The sequence below is a fragment of the Dermochelys coriacea genome, chromosome 12, assembly GCF_009764565.3.
Source record: "Dermochelys coriacea isolate rDerCor1 chromosome 12, rDerCor1.pri.v4, whole genome shotgun sequence".
Classification (NCBI taxonomy): Eukaryota; Metazoa; Chordata; order Testudines; family Dermochelyidae; genus Dermochelys; species Dermochelys coriacea.
Genome location: NC_050079.1, coordinates 8,406,310 through 8,430,318, shown reverse-complemented (window position 1 = coordinate 8,430,318; position 24,009 = coordinate 8,406,310). Strand labels below are relative to the sequence as shown.

The window sequence follows — 24,009 nt, the reverse complement described above, 5'->3', positions numbered from 1 at the left end:
CCCATGTAGTAACTCCATAATTATGTAGTGGCCATGTGCTGCGTAATTACAAGCCAAGTTCTAAGTGAGTAATTATTTGGTAATGTCTTCAAAATTACTATTATGGGATTTAACCTGAAAAATTACATTCTGTATTACAAAGCCTAAGTAGAACAACTTCTTGGCTAATACATACATTTTACTTCATTAAACCTGTAATTACATAGTAGTTACACTTTCCTGCAAAGTTACAAGGAAGTGACATGTCAGCCTTCTCTTCCTGTTGCCATTGGAGTCTGTGGCAAAACTCCTCTTTTACTTCCTCTAATTTTGCACTAGTTTAACTATTGATGTTTGAAATGATTTCAACAGACATCACCACATGTACTCCACAGAGGATGACTGCACCAGTCAGAGGAACCATGAATGATGGTGTTGCACCAGGCATTGTGTAGTGAAGTTCCCAGATCTGGCGCAATTCTGAGAATCCAAGAACCTCTGGCGTGGCCCCATGGGTGGCGCCAGGTAGGGTCAGGGCATGCACCTCTTTGTGCATTGATAGGCAGTTTGAGAGCATGCTGTGGTGGGTGTTTTTGTCCATCCTGACAACATGGCCAAAGAGCATGCAACGCCGCTTTTGAATATACTAAATGATAGAAGGAAGGCCAGGTCTCTGCAAGATTAGGGCATTTAACAAAGTCACACCACTTTATACTCAGGATTTGGCACTGATGGTTCATATGGAATGCCGCTAGCTGCTTCAAGTCTGCCTATGAGACTCATGGAAGAGTTATTGCTGATTTAGATCAGTGTAAATGGGAGGAGAATCAGTTTGCCCTGACTTCAAGGGGAGCAAGAGCAGGTCTTAGTGAGTACATGAGTAACTACCAATCAGTTGCAGAGGATTAATTTAGCCATATAGTTAGTTATTAATTATGGGAGTCTACATGGTATTTTCTCTTAAACTATACATGGCTTTTTTTAATTTATAACTAAATAATCTACAGCCAACTCTAAATAGTTGCTGTGTATGAAGGTTGTGCCCTGTGAAGGAATGTATTATTGTAACTGGTTCTCAGTCAGTTGGTACAATCATCAGTCAAACTGGATATTTTGCTTAGAATGAGACATGTAGAGTGTTCATTTTCAAAAGCACTGTGTGTTGGCCTATTTCTGTTGGGTAAGACTAAGTGACTTCAATGGGAGCAGAAAGAGGCCAGCACTGAGTGCATTTGAAAATCCTACCCATTCATCTTCTTTCAAATTTGTTCTCCACTCTATTGTTCCAATGACATGGAATGAATCCAGGTTGTCCCTCTGGAGAAGGATCTGAGAGGGCAGCAGTTCACTAGATTTTCCATGGTTTGAATGGCTTTTCCATGGAAGCTGCCTTTCATTTTCCAATTGTGTAGCAGGTAACTGCAGAATCTGTATGAGGTTCTGATAGGGGGTGTGCTATGATCCATGTCTTATGTGGGGTGGTGAAGGCAGGAAGCTGGTCTGTAGGATCCGTAATCAGATCTTCATTCTTGACCCCACAGGTTTCCCACTGCTTCTGCCACTTGTCTTTTGATGACAAATTCCATCCACAATTCTTGTTGAAGTATAAACTGTCCCACATCTCAGCATCTAGGTGAATCACAGAACAGATTCTCTCTCTCACACGTGTACACACACACACACACACGTCACAAGGTGAGCATGTCAACCTCCACCTTTAACAAAGGCTTGCCAACATTACTGAACCCAATGATGTAGTCACTTCACGTGCAGTGCTCTCACCAATTCTGCCCCTGGGAAGACTGCAGGATGCAACTTCAGAAGTTGCAAAATTTGAGAACTTGCTAGAAATAATGAGAATTCCACAGACAGTAACAAAGGGCCTTTGTTGAACAAGCCACACAAGCAGCAATATCCGGTGATATCTGCCAAAGAAAGATGTACACTAAGGGACTGATCCTGCCCCCATTGAAGTCAATGAGAGTTTTGCCATTGACTTCAAAGGAAGCGGGATTGGTTATTAATGAGGTTGATTGGGTAAAAATAGTACAACACATGGGACCACAATTGTGTCTGTGCCAGGCAGGTGAATCTTTAGGAGTGTGACCAAGAATTCAAAACATGTTTGTGGGGGGAATAAATATAACATGCTTGATACTGAGAGGTCTGGAGCTCGTGGAATAGTGGTTGCTCAGCACCTCTCAGGATCAGGCCCTTAGGCTAGTTCCTCCCAGTTTTGTCACACACTCAAGCCCATATTACTTGTGTACCACCTCCATAGCAACCACATCACACATACATGGCAGAGTTCTTGAGAGGCCCACCATAGCTGAAGGGAAATACAAATAGGTCCAGTTTAAACTAGAGAGCGGGCCATGTTTATGCCCCCATTTTGTTTTCTATCAAAAATGATCAGAAGGGAATACAGTCTTATTGTAAGTTATGGTTCTGAGCTGCTGCCATTATAGGGTATCATGGATGTTGGCAGATGCAGGCCCGTGACCCGCATAAGATATTACACTGGGAATGCGATTCTGAAAAAACAGACAATTCTGTGTTCAAGCCAGCAACCCAAGAACTCACTAGAAGGATCTTTCACTCACACTGAAGTATGGTGAACTTGTGCAAACTGCAGCAAGTTCAGGCAAAGCTATTCATTGCTGCTTCCTGGACAGTGATATTTTTTGGTCACAACCCAAACCGGTTCTTCACAAACTTAGCCAGCTCCACATTACTGAACTAAAAGAAAGAAACGGAGGTCTTTTCACTAGGACCAGTTCTAGATTAAAGGGGCTGTCTGGTGCCCAATGCTAGAGCTACTATAACTTGGATTTCAAATTAGTAGTGGGATTGTGCAAATCTCAAATGCAGTGGATGACCTGGCAAGGGATCTATCCCAGATGAGCAAGTAGCATATGATTCATAATGATGAAATGTAGCAGCTCTAGACTGGATCTGTCACAGCAGAAGTTAAATGTGTTCATCTCTACTCAAGTTCCTTCTATCTCCCTGCAGCAGTACCTCAGGACAGGGACACAGTGAAGGATTCTGTTAATACATTGGATGATATTTATTTGCACCCGATTTCACAGTGCCCTAGAATAGTCAGCCAGCTTTTTCCCCCTTATGGTCTAGTCATTCTGTCCTTGTGGGCATTCAAGATAGATTTCCCTTTTGTACCTTTCTGTAGCTCACATTTTGCATGGACACCAGCAGTAGCAGAGACAGCAGCTGTTCAGATATACCAGCCACTACAGGGCTGGTCAGCCTGCTCCTTTCTTTGTACTAAGCGCTAACGGAAGTGGCCTCTTTCCACAGCTTAAATATTGATTGAGTTGCACATTTGGCCTTTGGGTGGTTGGGACAAGCCACAGAAAACAAAACGTCCACACCCTGTTTTGTCATACAGGAGACCCACAGAGAAAACATATTGACATAGGAGAACCAGGAGTCTGAATCTGACCAGAGCCCAGATAGTCACTGATTGGATCCAGTCTGAAAGCAATAGTCCCTAGAGAACAGTGAGCTGCTGGCACTACCAGTGGTCTTGGATATATCTGGGACTACCTCCAGATCCTAGAGAAGAAAGGCTTCTTCTCTAGGATCTGGATGCAGTCCCAGATATACCCAATGTGCTGGCCACGCCTCTCAGCGTAAGGTCGCAGACCGAGCCAGCTTCAGAGGCCCAAGCACGGAGCATTATGAAATATCAGCCTAGCTCCATCGAAGTGGCTTGTGGAAATCAATCAATAGATCAGATTTTCCTGACCAAAAAATTACTTGCAAGTGTGGGGTTACCTAGCACTTGTTTTATCACAGGTATCATATTATCCCCAAAACAGAGTGTCTGAGGTACTTCAGAGCAACTAGGAACAGGGTTTCAGAATGGAATAATAAAGATTTTACAGCCTTAGCCATGGCATCCTGACTGGTAGTTCCATAACTGGAAGACAGGTGGTCCAGTGGATAGGGATTTGGGAGACCTGGGTTCAATTCCTGACTCTGGATGTAAGGTGGCACAACAAGCCAACGGTGTTACTTCCAGTTACATTAGCAATGAAGTGATCCTCTGAACAGAAGGATCCACAAGAACGGCATGGCACTGTAGCATACCTCCAAAGACAAATGGCCACTACTGGACCTGAGTAGGTTGTAGAGACACAGCTGTGTCACTTCTCCAACTCCAACACTGGGATGTGGCCTCCAATAGGGAGACCTCCATTTTGCATGCCCAAGACCCACCTTTGCACATGTCCAGCAGACAGGCTAGGGGTGCAGATTTGGAGGCTGAGTGGCGCTCCTTGTCAAAAGGTGGCCTTGTGTGTTTCTCTCCGATTTCCCCCAGTGAGGGCTCGGAAGGAATCCTAGTCATGCTGAGATAAATAGCTGAAGGCAGGTCAGAGAGCTACTGACACATTCCAGCAGCAACAGAAGGATATCACAGTACCTGCCCTGAAGCACTCCTATCTCTCGGCTGTGACTGCTGCTGTTTTGGTGATCAAAGTGGGAAAGAAACTTCTCAGCCAGCACCCTGTATTCTGGGATGGAAGGGTTTGGGAAGAATCTGGAGTTTGAGCTGACAGGACGGTTGATTGTTTCCACTGAGCCAGTTTCCCCCGCAGTGTGAGCTCTGCAGTAAGAAGGGGTTGGACTTTTACCCTTTGCCTTGCATGTTAACCCTCCAAAGACAGGAACCTCAAATACCATCAGATATCCCTGAGGCATTGGAGGAGACATTCAGAGGGAGGATGGGCAACTCCAACTTAGGGGACGAGTCAGAGAGCTGTAGGGGGAGGGCATGTCACACTCTTCCCTGCCAGGAGAAATGTCAGAAACAGGCACAAAAATAGGCAGTGCAACTCCCTGGCCCTAAGGCGAGAGCTAGAGGAACCAATGACTTCCTTGCTTCATGTGACTACCAGAGAGGAGGTGTAAGGGATGGCCTGTCATGGGGGCTTAGCTCTGTAGGTCCCACAGCCAAACTAGGCAGCGTGACATTGTGAGGGGACATGGCAATGGGGAAGGGTGAATGCATTTCAAAGCCACTCCACCTCATGGAAAGGAGAGGAGGAAATGGTGGTCAGGGAAGGTGGAGTTTTGCTGCCATATTCCCCCCCCCCCCCAAGTGCCTCTAGAAAGTAGGTTTATGGCCAACACCCAATTGACACGTGATGTTAACAAGTGACACTGTGCCAACAGCCCCCCTCCTCCGGGGGGGGGGGTGACAATGAGACTTTCACTGCTGCCTCGGTAACCCGACTAATCAGCATTTCCAGTGCCACGCTCGCTGGCCAGCACTGACCGACTGGACAGCAACCTAGTCTTGCGGTCCATTTTATGCTTTAACCTGGGGACAACTGCAGTCCCCCACGGTACACCTTCTATGGCAATAACGTAGGGCTGAGAGGACTCCTGACTACCGGAGGCAAGGACAACAGCGAACCTGCATTTCGCAGGGCAGGCCTGATTTATCACCGGTCTCTCCCACAACTGTTGTGCCCGGCACTTAGGGCAACGGGAGAGTCACCCATTTATTCCCACAATGTAGCACTGTCATGGGCAGATGATGCAAATGGAGCAGACAACTCAGGGTTTGGAGACACCACAAAACAAACCTTGCAAATGGCCCACATCAAACCCTAATGTAGATCTGGCTGTTTAAGCCACCCCTTACGTGCTAATTTTAGAAACAAATCAGGATGTTTAAAGACAGGCCCTTTACTACATTGAAAAAAATTTGTTCTTTATCAAACGTATTCCTCATTTGTTACTGCCTGTGCCTCCCTCTAATCTAGGCCCTTGCTCATAACACTCCCCTGATTGAGGTAAAAAGTCATAGAATCTCAGGCTTGGAAGGGACCTCAGGAGGTCATCTAGTCCCACTCCTGCTCAAAGCAGGGCCAATCCCCAATTTTTGCCCCAGCTTTTTAAATAGCCCCCTCAAGGATTGAATTCACAACCCTGGGTTTAGCAGGCCAAAGCTCAAACCACTGAGCTATCCCTCCCCCATCATCCATTTTCCTTCTCCTTTCTCCCCCCCCCACCCCGTCCATATTCCCCTCCAACTAAATAAATAGAGGAATAGCAGCTTTTAGAATCACACACATCACCACTGTTTGTTTCTATTCGCCAGCAACTGTGACCCATAACTGTCCTCCAACTTCCCCACCGCCTCCCCTCCCCTCAGCAGCACCCTGGGTCTTTTCTTTTTGTAAGGAATGCTGACGTCTGCTAAGATTTTTCTCTGTCGATTCCTTGCTGAATCTTTTCTCATGCATGTTCAATGGCCCAACTTGTATTAACTGTAATTTTGAACAGGGAGTGACTGTCCATCTGGTTAATAGATCATTAGTGTTTGTAATAATTTATTGGCTGTCAGTAATGTATTTATTAGTTACAAAATGTTAATAAAGTGCCAGCTCTTTTCTAGTGTGAGAGGGTTTTATTGTGTGTCCCTTTGAGGCCCTAGAAATCTCTGAACAATACACACACACACACACACCCCCACCCACCCACCCCTGGAACTGCTGCCATGACACTGATGGAACCATCACTCAGCTGCTACAGATGTTTGCCAGAGCTCCATGCTCTTGGAAATATGGAGCTTTACAAGGATGCTGACAAAAGGTATTTTCTTAAAATATGTACATCAGATTTTTTTTCTCTTGAATTTACCCTTGTTTTCAATTACTCCATGGAAGCTTGAAATTGAAGGCTGTTTCCTTACAAAAATATTTTAACACTCTGTGGGTCATGTCAGTAAGATCATAAATGCCTGGGTGGGTGGTTGTTATCAAAATTTGGGGGTATCTGTGTATATTACTTACATGGTGAGCAAGTATCAGCTGTTGTCTTGCACAATCACCTGAAAGTCTGAAATAAGCATGTACATTAAATGCAAAAAACCCACCCTTACATTAATGCAGCATTAACATGGATAATTTGAACACACACACACACACACACACACACACACACACACCCCTCAAGAAATGCAAAAGTTAAGCCCCTCATGGCAGTGTTAACTCTTCATCTACATGATTCGGTACCCAGGCCTGCGGGGTGACCTAGGACAAGTCACTTTGGTGCTGTGCCTCAGTTTCCCCATCTGTAAAATGGGGATAATGATCCTGACCTTCTTTGTTAGGCTACTGATGAAAAGCACTACCAGAGCTAAGTATTATGAGGACTATTACACACATTTGAACCAGTTTAATTTAAGAATTGATTTTAAACTGGTTTATGTAAGATGGACACTAATTTCAATTCAAACTAAGCTTATTTCAGGTTAGTTTAAGTTGATTAGAAACAGAATGGAGCTAAAGCAAAGTAGGACTCTCAAACCAAAATAAGAGAGAGAGTGTGCATGAAGGGATTTGCTTCAGTTTAGCTAAACCAGCTTAATTAAACCAGTGCAAGTTTATGTGTAGACGCAGCCTCAGCCACAATGTGTACATGCACCATGGTTTGTAGTCCTTGTGTATTCTGGTCGTGGTATACTTGTATACATAGAGGGCAATGTGGCTGAGTTAAAGTTTAACTTCCTGAGCATTGTTCTAGTGTCTCATCTTTTGGAAAATGCCTTTAGTGGATCCAAGTGGAGATTTCAACACAGGTGCTGTTTTCTCGGCAGAATAATACTGCTGGGTTCTCCATGTCATGATTGGCTCTAACTGCTCATGACAAGGGGCTGCGCATTCATCCCATAAAAAACAGATTATTATAAGCCATTATCGTACAGAAAGCAGCATATTTGTTAGCTGATGCTCCGTAGATCATAGTTTGATGGACATGGTGCAATAGTCTGTTTTCCTAGGTCTATAATTTGGGTATCTTACACCTTTGGTCGAAGCTTGTCATTTTGCAGTGATCCCTGGTACTACTCAATATCCAATGTACTCATATGCATGAAAATCCATTTAAATATAATGGCGTCATTCTTGGTTGGGAAGAAATACGGTTGTTTTCCAAATAGTATGCGTCTTCGCTGGTATTATAAAAGTTGTTAGCAGTCATTAACTTTTAATCAATTCATCTCAGCCACTTCATTTTCCTTAAATAATTCATTCGTGAACTTAATACAAGTGGGAAGTTTCCCATTCCTCTTAACTCTGTTCTAAGTATGATCCACACTTCTATGGTGGATATTTGTCTTTGCAACAAGAGATGTGAAACATTTATTGACATGGTCTCGAGGATGCTGAACAGGTATTTATTGAACTGTGTTTAACTTCAGTAAATCAGGATATTTCCTATCATTACAACAGATTAGGTAGAGTATTTCTCTCCTTTGAAAATAACACTCAGTTTTGTGAATTTAGATCAAAGTTCTTTTACAATTTGGAATACTCCCAGAAGACACAAAGAAGGATTTCCATCAATTGCAATGTAGAAAAATTGAACCTTAACCTTATTGCCACTACCCATATCCAATCATATCATCGTGGAATGATAGAAATGTAGGACTGGAAGGGACCTCAAGAGATCTAGTCCCACCCCCAGACTGAGGGGGGGACCAAGTAAACCTAGACCATCCCTGAGAGGTGTTTGGCTAAAAACCTCCAGTGGTGGGGGGATTTCATGGTGTCCATAGGTAATCTGTTCAAGAGCTCAACTATCCTTATGGTCAAGAAGTTTTCCTAAATTTCTAACCTAAATCTCCCTTGCTGCAAATTATTAATTAATTAATTAATTAAGCTAATTATTTCTTGTCCTACCCTCAGTGAGCATGGAGAACAATTTAATGTTTTATAAAGAGGATGGTGATCAACTATCAGTTTGTAAGCACCTAGAAGATAATAGGGTTATAAGGAACAGCCAGTATGGATTTGTTAAGAACAAATTATTCCAAGCCAACCTAGTTACCTTCTCCAACAGGGTTTCTGGCATAGTGGATAGGGTGGAAGCAGTAGACATGTCTTGATTTCAGTAAGGCTTTTGCACAGTCCTACATGACATTCTCATAAACCAATTGGGGAAATGGGATCTAGATGAAATTTCTATGAGGTGCATGCACAAATGGTAGAAAGACCATACTAAAAAAAGAGTAGTTATCAATGGTTTGCTGTCAAACAGGGAAGGCTTATGTAGTGGGGACCCGTAGGTGTCTATTCTGGGTCTGGTAGTAGTCAATATTTTCATTAATGACTTGGATAATGGAGCTGAGAACATGCCTATAAAATGTGTGGATGACCCCAAGCTAGGTAGGGTTGCAAGCACTTTGGAGGACTGGATTAAAATTTAAAACCACCTTGACAAATTGGAGAATTGGTCTGAAATCAACAAGACGAGATTCACTAGACACAAGTGCAAAGCACTACAGTTAGGAAGGAAAAAACAAAACGCACCATTACAAAGTGGGGAATAACTGGCTTCGTTGTAGTATGGCTGAAAAGGATCAAGGGGTTACAGTGGATCACAAACTGAATATGAGTCAATGTGGCACAGTTGCAAAAAAGGCTAACAACGTTCTGGGGTGTATTAACAGGAGTGATGCGTATAAGACCTAGGAGGTAGTTGTCCCGCTCTACTCAGCGCTGGTGAGACCTCAGCTGGAGTACCGTGTCCAGTTTTGGACACCACACTTTAAGAAAGATGTGGACAAATTGGAGAGAGAGTCCAGAGGAGAGCAACAAAAATTATCAAACGTTTAGAAAACCTGACCTGTGAGGAAACTTTCAAGGCCTCCCAAGAAAAGAAATATTTTTGTTTCTGTTGTGCTTTTAAAAAAAAAAAAAAAAAAAAAACACACCACACACCATGTCCTGTAATAGTAATAAAGTTCCAGGCATTGGCATAAATGGCTCTGAAGTCATCATACGCTATTGTCATTTCAGTTTCACTTGGAGGCTTAAGTCCCCACAAATGCTGTTTATTGCCTCATCTATTTTTCCTCCATGAGTGATATCCCTTAAACAAACTGGGACTCCAAAAGGGAGCAGGAAAAATCATATGGCACATCTGTTATGGAAGCCTGAAGAAAGCAAATCAAAATGAGGTGAGTGGTGTGTGTAGTGGCAGTTTGAGTAGACTTCCATGAAGAAACACCACATGCTTTTAGTATTTTTTTTTTTTGCGCTGGATATGGATTTTCTGGAGCATGGACAAATTGCTGCTCTGCATTTATAGCTGGTCTTTGTTAGAGAACTACAGAGTAAACCCAGGGTTACAGGGTTAGTAAGGTGAAATCAGACATCTGCTCAATATTGCATGTGACATTCACATTCAAACCACCCCAGTAGAATTATTCATTCCTACAATATTCATTGTAAACTCCTAAATGTGTAACTGAGTCATCTTTTTATTAAGAAATACATACACCGCCTGGTTATTCTCAGCTGTCTACATATGTTACAGAGCCAGAACAGACCAAACGTAAGTTAGAGCAGCCCCCGGGCTGCTCCAATTTCAACAGGGGCCAAGCACGCCCCTTAACAATCCCAGAGGCAAGTGAAAAGCTGGCTTGTAATAACTGAGAATCACTAATGTATAACAAAGGATCAGCATTATTAATAACAGCAACTTTTTGCCCTGCATATACATACATATTATGGCACTGACCGGCTGTTTGCCCAACAGTGGTATAGATAGAAGCAGTGTGTCCTAGTGGATACTGTACTGGGACTTCGAAGAGTTGGGTTCTATTCCCAGCCATTGGCCTGCTGGGTGACCTTGGGAAACTGAGGCACTTGCTCCATGTGTAAAATGGGATAATGATACTGACCTCCTTTGTAAAGTACGTTGAGACCTACTGGTGAAATATGAAAGCTATGTTTTAATATTAGTTAGTAGGAAGATATTTACTAGAGATTTATTTTTATATGAGAGAGGGGTTTTTTTAAATGGGATTCCTGCTATTACCTTACTTTGATCTGCGTCGGTATATTGCCTCCTGACACTACCATCAGAGGCAGAATACTAAACTTGAGCTGATCTTGTATAGCACATCCCATGTTCCCAAGGACGTTACAGTAAATACAAAATGTGTGTGCTCTGGCTGTCAGTCACTGCTCATCAACTTAGCAAAGCTCCTATGAGTTCCACTTTAGCCTGCATTTCTTAGGGTGGAAATAACATTTTTTCAAAATCTGTTGTGATCAGTAATAGCAGCATTTGCTCTTTCTCCATTGAAATCAACATAGCTGCCCCAATGTGCACTTTTACCAAGCAACTATTTCTTTGTCTATTTCACAGGAAACACATGTGGCCATATTTAAGAAGCTCCATGGAAGTCAAATGGAGTGGTGACGTTTTACTAGGTGATCAAGGTAACAGAAGTCCCAGCTGGCCATGGATCACTACCAGAAACGACCTCCCACCAGTTGTTCCCCAAATGTGCATAATTGGTTTCTGTAGCTGTGCCTGTAAATTGGCCATTTAAGCATGCAACTACTGAATTATATCAGCAGTTACAGTATGCAACACGCAAATGTAGTGCCCAACTGCACTCAAATTTTTGCACATGAACTTTTGAAAAGCTGTTCCTTACATTGGTCTTTATGTACCAATGAAAATGGAGGACAACAAAATTAACAGCCTCGCAAAAGCAGGGCAAAAGGCTTTAGAGCTTGTAGAACAAAGAGTAGTTGTATAAAAGTGCTGAGAATTTAGATGCTGAAACTACCATTTCTACAAGATCCCGCCTGAAACTAACTCACACAAATCACAGTAGGAGCATAGAAGGGTGCCATACTCCGGCTGGAGTAAGATACAGATTGATGGCAGGGCTCCTGAAGGAAACCTACTGCCATGGGAAGGAGCTGGGGGAGCAAGGAAAAATACAAATCCACAGTCTTCCTTGAGGATCCTAAATTCTCTGGGGTTTCCCAGCAGATCTTGAGACACCAAAGGTTTAGGACCAGCTCCCCCCACCCTTCCCACAGAGGGACAAACCGCTCACCCTTTGATGGGATGATTCAGAGGAGTTAAAATTCTTGGAGCTTCCTGGGCCTAACAGGTTTTTCCCTTCACCAGTGACACTACAGCCCAAAGAGTACTATACGGATCATTCTCTGGTTGCACTATAATTACCATTGTTTTTGATGTGCCCCTGTACAAACAGCAGGTAACACACTACTCAGAATGTTACTACAGGGATTGAGAGCGAGAAGAATAAGTATTAAGGATAGAAAGGCAGCCTGGGCCAAATCAGTGATCGCTGATGTAATTGTATTAGACAATGGACTTACAGCAGGGATGAATTTGGCTTAATATATTCATTTTCATAACGCTAAATGAGGCTGAATGTGGAACTCTTTTCACCGATTACTCATACTTCCAGTGCTCATTACATAATTACATCTACTTTGAAAGGAAATTGCGGGGGAGGAGCAGGGGGTTAGGTCACATTGCCAAGCATTTTAGGCCTAACATTAAGGTTTTCTATTTTATGATTATCAATCATCATCATCATCAACATGTGCTAGGAGTAGAAATGTTTAAATGATGTTTTAAAAATACATCAATGAAACTTGGATTTTTGGATTTAAACTTTACCCTGAAATGTTGGAAGCACTAAACACAACAGCCTTTGAGCTAGTGCAGGCGAATAGGAAGTGAAATGGACTAGAAACGGAGTGAAAAACTGATCTGGCCTCAGAGTTCAAGTTCAATGAAATGCAGGGTAGAAACAAACATGACCAAAAGGGTGTGAGCAGACGTAAGGAAAAGTCAACTCCATTTTTTTTTAATTCTTTGTGGTTTAATTATCTAAAGGGTTCTTAGTGAGACCAGTAAAGGATATGTATTAATCTATGATTTAATTAGGCCTCTCAAGACAGAGCCTGTTAGTGTGATGCTATTAAGTCTCCAGAGAGTGTGGACTCTAAATTGGTTAATCAGGCCATCTTGAGAGTCTCAAGCCAGCCAGTCTCAGTGTCACAGGCAGGACCAGAGCCCAGTTATTAAAGCCTCCAGGACTATCATGAGCAGCAGGCTGCAACCATAGTGAGCCAGAACCTTAGCACAGGGCAAGTCCACTTTTTGCCATGACAGCCATACAAAGGAGATTTAAAGCTGCCCTGTAGGGCAGCTCCCAGTCCCCCAACTTAAAGACTAAGACCATTATGTAGTATATTCCTGCCCTCACAAGGCCTCTTCCTGTTCCTTATGCTAAAGGGGTCGGGGAAACAACAGAGAGGTTGCCATAAATCAGGGTAGCCCATGCTGGGGGAATCTTCAGCTGCCCGTTTAGGGCAGTTTTAAGGCCCTTCGCACTGCTCGGGCCATGCAAAGGGACCTTGTGGGCTACGATATGACATGTTAATTGGTGTTTCTCCATTGTCCTGCAGTAGGACACTAATGTTAACCTACCAGGATTGAGCAACTAATATATAAAGACCAACATCCAGCTACAGAGGAGATAGGAGAAACTGCTCATTTTGTTAACAACCCTTTCCAACCTCATGAAAAAAGAAAATGCCATCAGAGCCAAATTGGGTGGCTGAATCAATCAATTAATAAAATTTCTTGACTACCTATCTGTCCAGTTACTTATCACTGTTTCCTAATGTCTCTCATTAATTAAAAGATAACAATGCTCACTCGCTGTCTTGCCCTGGCCCCCTTTCCTTCCTTACCACTCAGTGGCTTAGGGTATAGGTTTGAGTTTTTAAAATGAATGAATCTATGAGAATGAGGGCACTATCGTGGGAAAGCCTGGAAAGAGAGCTGGCATTTACTTTCTGAATAGTTTTTAAACTAAAATTTTCTTTGAGTGGCTTCCAATGTTATGTAGTGATGCTGCATAATAAATTCGTTAGCTAATGAATAATATTTACATCCATAATGACAAACCTGGCTCGTGGTTAGCTGAAAACAGCCATGTGATAGTCAACGAGATTCTGTTATTTACTGCCACAGAGTTGGGCAATCACATATATGCAAAGAAGTGCATTCTGATTGGTTGCAACTAAATTCAATGAAAAAAATCTTAGTCACCTGCTCAAGAACTGCGTTACATTTTGAAACATTTGAGGGGTTTCCATGTATTTCCAAAGGAAAATTTAGGGACTGGTCTTGCAAGAAGTCCACATGCCCCTGAAGTCAATCACAGTTTGCGCATGGAGCATTTTCAGGATCAGATCCTCAGTGTAGTGTATTGTGGAATACATGCCCATGTTAGAAAGCAGGACACTCAGAATGTATGTTATATTAACACCATACTTCAGTGGACACCAGCTATAGTGTTGATCCCACAGTGAAAAAAGTTTAGCGGGAAAACATTATTCCCCCCCCCAATCAGAAAATTTCTACATGAATACTTTTCAGTCAGGGCTATTTGTTTTCTTTTCAATTCACGTTTAATAGAGGACAGTAAGAAAAGCCTTGTTATTTATTTATTCAATTTGACTCAGGTGAAAATATGTTTGCCCCTTTAACAGAGCACAGCAACAGGTAATGAACATCTATATGACACAGCAGCCCCTCTCCCATTGAAACAAATCTCTGCCCTAACAAAAAATAAATAAATATATCTACATGGATATTTAAATTCATAATGTAGTCCGCTAGCTTCAGATAATGCTGACAGCTCTCTCTCTGGTGGGAATGGGAGTAAAGCACAATACAGTAACAATACTACAGTGATTACTACCATAGTAATGTTTAGAAGTAAATAAAATAATGCCTGTGTAGTAATTTACATCTTCAAAGCACTGTGCTAACATTATTTGACTCCAGGAGAATGGTAATGGCATTATATTGGGCTAAAGTGCACATAGGGTCATTGAGCTCTGGTTTTCTCCCACTGATGTTCCTCAGACATAGATTTCCTTTATCCAGGGCTCTCTTTCTGATGCAATTTGGGTATTTTTATCCCTAAAGTCTTTTCAATCAACCATTGTAACTACCGGTTTGGTTTGTTTGGATGCATTCTGGAAACTCCATAAGGTCTATGTATTCACTTTCATGCAGCTGCTTTGTATGTTTTGTAGAATCACAGAAGTTAGAGACGGAAAAGACATACCATCTTCCTGCCAATGCAGGTATATCTATCAATCCTCCATCTATCAGCATTTCTAGAGTTCTGTCCCAGGAGAAACTACATACAGTATGGAGGTTATAGAAAACAATTGGATCTATCCAGAAGGGCCAGTCAATTCTCCATCATAGTTTCTGAAATAGTAACTGGCTCCTTCCTTTGAACACACTTCCAGACTTTCTTCTGCTCTTGTTCTTTGGGAAATGTTTTACTGAAGAGTGAATCTTGCTTTGTGACCTGAAGATGGAAAGGGTAGGATTCTTATTGATCAACCTAGGGAATAGGTTACAGAGTTCTGGGGCCTGCAATTGACAAGGTTATTTTTCTAGCTCTGTCAAATTCATAAATGACTCTCATAACTCCCATGACACATGCACTGGTCTGAGAATCAATCTCTCGGTTGTTTGTGTGTCAGTCTCATTGTTCTTCTCTTCTAAAATGAGAAAGGGATAAAAGCCCTCCATATCTGTTTTCTTAACTCTGTGATATCCGTTTCCATCTCCCGCCAGTGCAGGTTTGTTCCAAGTGGTACATTTAATAGTGTTGTGTCTAGTTTTGTTTTAAATGACTTAGGCAGTAGAAATGCCATCAGCTCTCTTGGGAGACTATTCCACAAAGTAATAGAATTCATTGCTGAGCAAATGTAACTATTGCACTGTATTACTTTGACAAAGGACAACATTTTCATCTTAGCCTTAACTGGGGCCCTGTTTTTTGCGCTTGTGGTTTTGTCAGTACAATAATCAAAGAGGCAAACTTGCACTGGCAATTTATGGACACAATTTGTGTGACTGGTGTCTAAAATCTGGCCTATGATGGTTAGAAAAATAGAAGCAAATGGCATTTGGATTTTTTTTAAGGTAAGTTTATGCAGAGAAAAGAATTCTTACTGTTGAAAGGGCCTGTGGATACAGTATATCCTTGTCTTTGCTGCAGACCCTGCTTTAATGACTTGTGTGTATAACTGTTCATATAAACCAAGCATCTCAAGCCACTGAACACGATGGAATGCAATTGAAGCAATGAAAGAGTGAAAACACTCTGTTCGTGATATTCTGTGGCTTCTGGCAGCTAATTCACACTAGCTCAACTTCATCTGGTCTTCCCCCCCCCCCTTCCTCTTTTCATTGCTTTCTGGTGAAAAGTCTTATAGCATCATTAAAAAACCCAGACCTCATGTGACTCTCACCAGATTACGAGAGGGACATTAATTAATAAGCCACCGAGAAGCCACCAAACACAGCGTTCGGAATAGCATCCAATACAAAGAGATTCACTAAAAAAATCTCTTAAGGCTTGTCTACATGAACAATAAGACTGCGGCAAGCTGGGGGTGAATCTACTCCACACTAACCTGGCTTAATTGTCTTAACTGTTCATGTGCACTCTGCTGACACATTAACAGTTCGTTAACGGGACTAGGTCAAAGTTCTCAAACTCTTAGCACGTGTCAGCAGGGTGCACACAAACAGCTAGATGGCAGGCTCACATGGGGTAGATTCACACCCCAGCTTGGCATGATCTAATTGTTCGTGTAAATAAGCCTCTCAGTCAAAGTCCTGGCACTGAAGAGCTTCCGGATAGGAGCAACGTCTCTGGTAACCAGCAACAGAGTGATATCAGAAGGGCAGTGACACTGGCCAATGAATAGAAGTTTGGCTCATTTTACATCTTCAGTATGTTGAATCCTTTAGGGCCAGGACTCTTAATGCCTTACTAGGAGATATTCAGAGACAGACTGAAGACTTTCAAGGGGGACAAGGGCATAGGATAGCACTGACAACAAACTCTGCTCCTTTCAAAACTAGGAGCACCACCATGATGTTTATTTCAGGTTTCAGAGTAGCAGCCGTGTTAGTCTATATTCGCAAAAAGTACTCCTTTTCTCTTTTAATGTTTATGTAGCATGAATGTAGCCCATAGTGGTTATGGAGGAGTAATGCCATGTGTCTGATGCTACTTGGCTGGCAGGTATCTACTGACTACTACATAAGTCCTGTGTACACTGTGGGAGCACAGGGCTACTTCAATACATGCCTCAATTTCCACTCCATCCTGGAGCCTCAGTAGTCCCTGATCTGGCATTCCTTCAATAGTGAGATTCACCACGGTACCCTTTTCTCCCCATGCAACCAAAAAAGTATGCTGCCTTGCAGAGCGAATGCCAGAGCAGCTGCTGCTCAGCTGAGCTTGGCAATTGAGCAGTCACCAGGAGAAATAACTGGGAAGTTTTGGACAGATTTTTTTCCCCTCCCATTGAAAATATATATCGATTCATATAACCAAAACTGCTCAGGAAACAGGGTTGGATTTGACAAATTTTCCATCTCAAAAAAAAAAAAAAAAGAGAAGAGAAAAGTCTTGAAGTTGTTGGAATGTTTTGTTTCAACATTTTCTAAATGAAAGAATCCTGGTTCAGAACAACTTTTCATTTAAAAAAAATGTAATCTAGTCAGACTGGACCAAAAGGGTTAAAAAGGACCCAAAAAAAAAATTAAAATCAAAATGAAACATTTCAAAAATAAATCAAAAAAGTTACAACTGACCCAAGACCAAAAAGTCCAGTTTTTCAGTTCACAAATATTTGAGATTGATTTTTGTGTCCTATTTGAGATGGGGAAAAACAGCAAACTCTTGAAAACGTTTACAGGATGGGAAAACTGTTTTCCCCCCCAACTTTACTCACCACTGCATAATGGTGGCCAGCAAGATGCATAACCGAGCATGGAAGCTTCTGTTTTCTCTGCCTCATGTAGGAGGTGAGGGCTACACCATTCCACCCAGCAGAAAAGACAGGCCATGCAATGTCGGGCCTGGTATCCAAGGAAGGACTTGGTTATGATTTCATTCATTAGGTTGATTTGATGGGGGTGAGAAAGGGCCTACAGTCTGCTTTATTCTGCAGTCCTGACCATTTTCTAGTTCCCCTGAATTTGAAAGCAAGGTAGATCACTTTATGACCAACAACAATTTGTAATTCTGCAGACTAAGATGAGACTAATGAAATGTCATGCTTCTGGGCAGCCATGAATAACTGCAAGATTCAGGAAGTATGCACCTCCACCCCCATGTTCCGCACTGGTGGTCAGATACATTATGGGGGCTTTTCACCTTTCTTAGAAGCTTCAGGTATTGGTCACGGCTAGCAGCAGACCTTTGGTCCAATCAAGAATGGCAAATGGTAGGTCGTGTCACCATGGGAGGCTCTGTTGCTGTCCTGTGCACTCTGCTAGAGTTCTGTTCTGTTGAATACCAAGCAACTTCAAATAATTTTATTCTCTTCAGATCAAATCCGTCTCCTTGTCTTTTGTAACTGTCTTGTGTTATACAAGTGTCCTGTGTTAGAAAACGTGTTTTCTTACCATTTCCCAGAGTTTGGTTTGGTAAACAAACAAACAAACAAACAAACAATCTCTTTTCCTAAATCTAACTTTTTCCTGTCTCTCTCTCCCCCCCTCCCCCCCGCCTGTCTCTCTTTTCCTTTCTGACCTGCTTCCTGGTATAGAACCGCATGCATGAGTCTCTCATGCTCTTCGACTCCATCTGTAACAACAAATTCTTCATTGATACCTCCATCATTCTCTTCCTCAACAAGAAAGACCTATTTGCCGAGAAGATCAAGAAATCACCTCTGACCATCTGCTTCCCTGAATATACAGGTATGTGTCATGACTCAGACAGCTCAGCCTACCAGTCAGGAAGCAAAAGATGAAAGTAGTAATCTTGCAACACTGGGCTGTGGAGGAGAAGTGACACTTGATGTGCCCTGAAGTTATATGGTGCCTTGAGGGGGTGTCTGTTAGTATTGATGGGTGTCTTATGGACAGTTCTTGAGGGGGTACACTGAATGCTGTCAGTGGGACACGCAAACCTCAAGACACCATATGAACTTATGAAGCACCAAAATACAAAACTCCACCAATAACTAATGGAGTAATACAACAGTTAATTGTAGTAATATTAAGAATGTTTTTTCCTCCTTTCTTATAAGTTCATGATCGAACTCTGCCCATGGATCTACTTCTGATATGTTTAGTAGATTCAATTTTCGAGGGAATCACCAGCCAATGATTGTAGGGTTCCAGTCCTGCAAATACTTACACATATAGGAGCATAGGGACCTCCTGGGTCATTGAGACCAGTCCCCTGCTATGGCAGGCAACCCTGTCTTATCATCCCAGTCAAACTTATACACATGCCTAACTTTACTACTGTGAGAAGTCCCACTGAAATCATTGGAACTACTCAGGGTTGTAAAGTTCACTACATGTGTGGGTGTTTGCAGGACTGGGGCCTGAGCAGTATGGCCCCTTCTTCAAGAGGGTGGGGTCTTCAGACCTATCCATCTTCTGGAGTTTGCTTTGGCTACAGCTAGTTGGTTGTCAAACAAAAAAAAAATGACAAGGTCATTTTTTTTTTGCTCTAAGGGAAATTCATGGCACACAATAGTTTAATGGATATTAAGTTGTTTGTTGTGGGAAATTATGAGAAAAGTCAAATAAATATCCTTTATAGCACAATACAAGCTACTGAACTCCATTGAGTAATGTTTACCAAACAATTTAAACCCTTCAAAAAAGAAAAGAAAACAAACCACCAGACTGCATTAAACTGATAGGCAGCTATGTTGTCTAAAAGTTCACAATGGAGTCTTGCTCCAGTAGCAAGATGGCTGTGATGACAACCACCAATGATTTTTATAGTGAAAACACCCTAAAAGTTAGTGGTTCTCACAGAAGTAATGGCTATGACAAACACATGGCCTAGTTACAGCAGACCCTTCTCTCCAACAGGAGCATAGGAGTTATCAGACATGTGGTCCATCTAAACCAGTATCGGGCTTCCAACAGTGGCCAGTACTAGATGTAAGGTGTAAGAACCCCAGAAGCAGGTAGAAGTTGGATAATTAGGTCTCGTATAGAGAGATCTCAGATTGACATATGTACAGAGAGAACTTTACTGTGCATGTTTAGAGCAACATACAATCTTTAACTAATCAGCATCACCCCAGTGAGATGAGAACGATTACCTCCATTTTACAGAGAAGTGCCCAAAGACACACAATATGTCAGTGGCAGAGCTGGGTCTAGAAGGCATATTTCCTCAACTGTTTGTCTTGCCTACTTTATTAGGCCATGCTGCCCTTCTGGTCTCTTGCCCGAGACTCCACAGCAAAACAAAAGCAGAAGATGCAGGACATTTTGACTGCAAGTCCCGTGCTCATGCATCCAGATCATAGGGCCAAAGTGAATGGTTTGCCCCAGAATTGGCATCTTTAGCAAAAATCCAATGTTAGTTATGTTACCATCCAAACAGATGGAGAGTGAGCCAGTTCAGGGAGTGAAAAGCACAACAGACTTTGGCAGGATTATTTTACACTCTTGAGTGTGTGTGTGTGTGTGTGTGTGTGTGTGTGTGTGTGTGTGTGTTTTGCAGTGGGACTCTCCAACTACACTTTTACACATCATTCAGCTAAATCATATGCTACCCTCACCCTCAACCAAATCCGTAAACACAGATCCATGCATATTAAAGGGCAGAATGCAGGGAAAGTACATAACTCCCAGAAGTGTGCACTATGCAGATGACAGAAAGAAAAAAAGCCTTTAATGTGGAACATTCCAGTAGTTAAAATTGACCAGCCCCAGAGCAGAGGAAAAATGAGGCTTCCACCCACAATTACACAGTTAGGATTGGTCAGCCATTTGAGTAGTCCGATTGGCCGATCATTCCCCTTCTTGAATAATGAGGACGATGTGTGGATTTTGCAAAGAGGACATGATTGTGAGTCATGAAAATAAAAGTCTGGTTTGTGACTGAATCGCAGAGAAGAACAAGTTTCAGAGTAGCAGCCGTATTAGTCTGTATTTGCAACAAGAAAAGGAGTACTTGTGGCATCTTAGAGATTAAGAAATTTATTTGAGCACAAGCTTTTGTGAGTTGCATCCGATGAAGTGAGCTGTAGCTCACAAGAGCTTATACTCAAATTTGTTAGAGAAGAACAAAATATTTTATTCCTCATCTTATTTATTAATGGCAAAATCATAATTTTTTAAAGAAAAATAAGGGGGGAGAAACTTAACCCATGCGACTGGCAGCTCAATTGGCCACTATGGCATTAGGATATTAATGATTTCAAGTCATTCACTGAAACACTCACTGTCTGTAGAAGAACCAGCGATACACTGAGCCCTATGCCTGCACTGCTTAAACCAACCTGAAGAAGGGCTCTGGGTATGCATGAAAGCTTGTCTCTCTCACCAACAGAAGCTGGTCCAATAAAAGCTATTCCCTCACCCACCTTGTCTCTGTAACATCCTGAGATCAACATGGCTACAACAACATTGTATGCTTCTTAAACTGTGTTATTTTGTGTCTTTGGTTAGGTTTCTAGCCTACAGCCCTTACTCACGAGAGAAAAGGCTCCAGGATTGGGCCTGCTGGTTCTTAGAAAGTGCAGGGATGTTTTTAGAAAATTTTCTGCCAATTTGTTTCTCACATATTTACTCCCTTGAAAATGTTTAGGTTTTGTGAAATTTCAGGAGAAAGGCATTCTGCAGGCAAAAAGCTGTGAAATCACAAAATCCCAAGTTTGCCTGGGGAAAACAGCGTGGCTTGGAAAACATAGTATGAAAAGGTCTTGGAAACCAAGAAACAACTCTGAATTTATAACAAGAGGCAAAACTGCTCAAAATTCTGAAGGTTTCAAAAGTGGTTGTAAATACATCACATACCTCTGAAATCTTTCTTCTAGAGCTCGGCTTTAGTGACCATAAAGGGGATTCTTTAGTAAGACTGCTGGACACAGACAGACCCTCTGGTCGTTCTCTCCAATTCCAAGACTAACATAGCCAATGCTGCTTAGTGCCCACCAACGGGGTCTCCCTTTGTCCTGGTCAGGAATAAAGGAGAATGGAATGGACTGCTGTCTATCAAATAATCCTCCATAGCTCTCTGAAACAGATTTCTACTCTGCTGGGGCACCTCTTTGTGGCTACATCTGGGGATCAGCTCTCACCAGGTCTGATGCCCTCTCCATGCTCTCTCTCTGAACTCAAGGTGCTCCCTCTTCATGCCTTGGCCCTTCAGCTGGGTTACTATAGTCCTCCGCTTTTGGGATATCAAAGTACCACTGGACAAATTGTCCATCTTCTGATCCACTTTGAAGTTTGGGCCACTTTCCTAGTGGCCAATAGGGGATCCAAGGCCCACCCACTACTCTGGGTTCCAGCTCAGGGACCCTATCCCTAGCAACCACAGTCTGCTCAAGCTCTGGTCCTGTTGCTGCATCCCTGAGCTCTTTCCTACCTCTCCTCTCTATCTTCTGGCCCATTTCTGGGTTTATCCCTGGAGCTTCCTCCACTTCCTAGGGCTACTTTACCCCTCTCAACTTCCTACCAGAGTCTGTAGTCCAAGGCAAGATACCAGGACTTACTCTCCCCCTAGTCCCTAGCCAACTCTCCCTCTTAGAGTAACTATAGATCACCTTCCTACAGCCCTTTTCTCTTATTACCAACTCCCTCTGTTTATAAGCCTAGCCAAGCTCCTCCCCAGCTGGGTTTCATCAGCTATCAGCAGGGTGACCATATTTCCCTGTGGTGAATATGGGACACCTGGGAAAATTACTCGTATTCAAGTGAGTTCCATGGCAATCAATCAGAAATTGTATGTAGTACAAACTTTCAAACTAACATCAAGTTGACTGAGCCCGTTAAAAAGAAATTCTGCATAGTTGGATTCTTTTTATTTACCTCCTTATCTTTAAGGCTTTAGGGTTCACACAGAGAGAGGTGACACACACACACACACACACACACACACACACACACACACACACACTCCTGTACACCTCTCTCACATGGGGAGGGGTGACCAACTGATCCAACCCTCCCTGCCAGGTGCTCTCTGCCCTCTATGCCTGGCCGGGCCCCCAGGATGCACCAGCCTACCCTGATACCTGGTGCCACGTCTTCCTGAGGCAACACGTGGAGGGACATGTAGGGTCACATGCCCCCCCAGCAGATTTCTGCCAGGATTCACCCCAGAATATGGCCAGCAGCAGTCTTTTGGCTCTGTGTGGGCAGGAAGGGACAGGAGCTGCTTCCAACTGCAGGTGGGGGAAGGGATGGCCTGGCCTGTGTCTTTGCAGAGCTCATCTTCCGCCCCACCCCAACCCACTCCCCCATGGCTGGAAGCAGCTTGTCCCTTCCTGTCCGCACAGTGTCAAAAGGCAGCTAACACCTCCAAGCTGCTGCTGGCCACTGACATAACCCAGCCGCCTCCTGTCCCCCGGCTATAGTGCAGGCAGGAAGGGGTTAAGCCCTACGGCTGCATTGTGCGCCAGGGCCCAGGGAACCTGACTGCAGGGGCTACAGCGAACCTGGCCAGAGAGGTGGCTCAGCAGGGGCCGGTGCCTAGGGGACAGAGCAGCCCCGCGCTCCCTGGGGGCAGGACCCAGGCTGTGGGGGGAGTGAAGAGGGGGCTAAGCCCCTGCCCAGGGCGCTGCTGTGGAGCCTGCAGGGCCAGGGTGTGAACAGGCTGGAAATCGCTTCCCCCACCACACTCCAGAGCTTGGCGGAGAGGCTGCCCTGCACCAGCGCTGCGCACTGAAGGGTTTTGGCACATGCAGGGCTCAGCTCCTCCTGGCCAGCACCCCGGGCCGAGGGTCTTGGGCTTTCCCGGGGTGCCGGCCCAGCCGGAGGCAGTGGAGGAGGGAAGGAGCCTGCCGGCCAGGCTGCTGGTGAGCGGAGCGCTCCGACCAGTGGCTGGTTCTCCGTGCAGCGCTGGAAGCGGGACGCGCCCTGCCGGGGGGATATGGAGGAGCAGCGGGGCTGGGGGGGGAGTGAAGTGGCAAAGCAGGGAGAGGACAATGAGAGGGGGAGCATGTAAAGGGCCAACGGGTGGGCAGCAGAGGCCACACGTAACCGGCTGCTGCCTGGTGCCTGCCCGCATGCACCAGCCACCGCAGCGCGCAGCCAGCGCCAGCCGGAAACGGGAGGGGGGGCAGGGCTCTGCTAGTCGAGAGTCGGCACGCAGCGGGGGCTGCGCGG

General features: G+C 43.6%; 1 protein-coding gene and 1 long non-coding RNA gene across 3 annotated transcripts in view; one reads left to right on the top strand and one right to left on the bottom strand.

Moving 5' to 3' along the window:
• Positions 1-24,009, top strand: part of GNAO1 (G protein subunit alpha o1) — a 294,593-nt gene that overhangs the window by 260,774 nt on the left and 9,810 nt on the right. For both annotated transcript variants that reach the window (XM_038368089.2, XM_043495136.1), the window contains exon 7: positions 18,465-18,618. In XM_038368089.2, coding sequence (XP_038224017.1) covers positions 18,465-18,618 — 154 coding nt within the window. The remainder of the gene's footprint in view (positions 1-18,464; positions 18,619-24,009) is intronic.
• Positions 13,363-22,462, bottom strand: LOC119841085. Its single transcript, XR_006275180.1, has 3 exons — positions 21,978-22,462; positions 21,694-21,851; positions 13,363-15,196 (listed from the first exon to the last, which is right to left on the bottom strand). It is a non-coding gene; the product is annotated as an uncharacterized LOC119841085 (long non-coding RNA).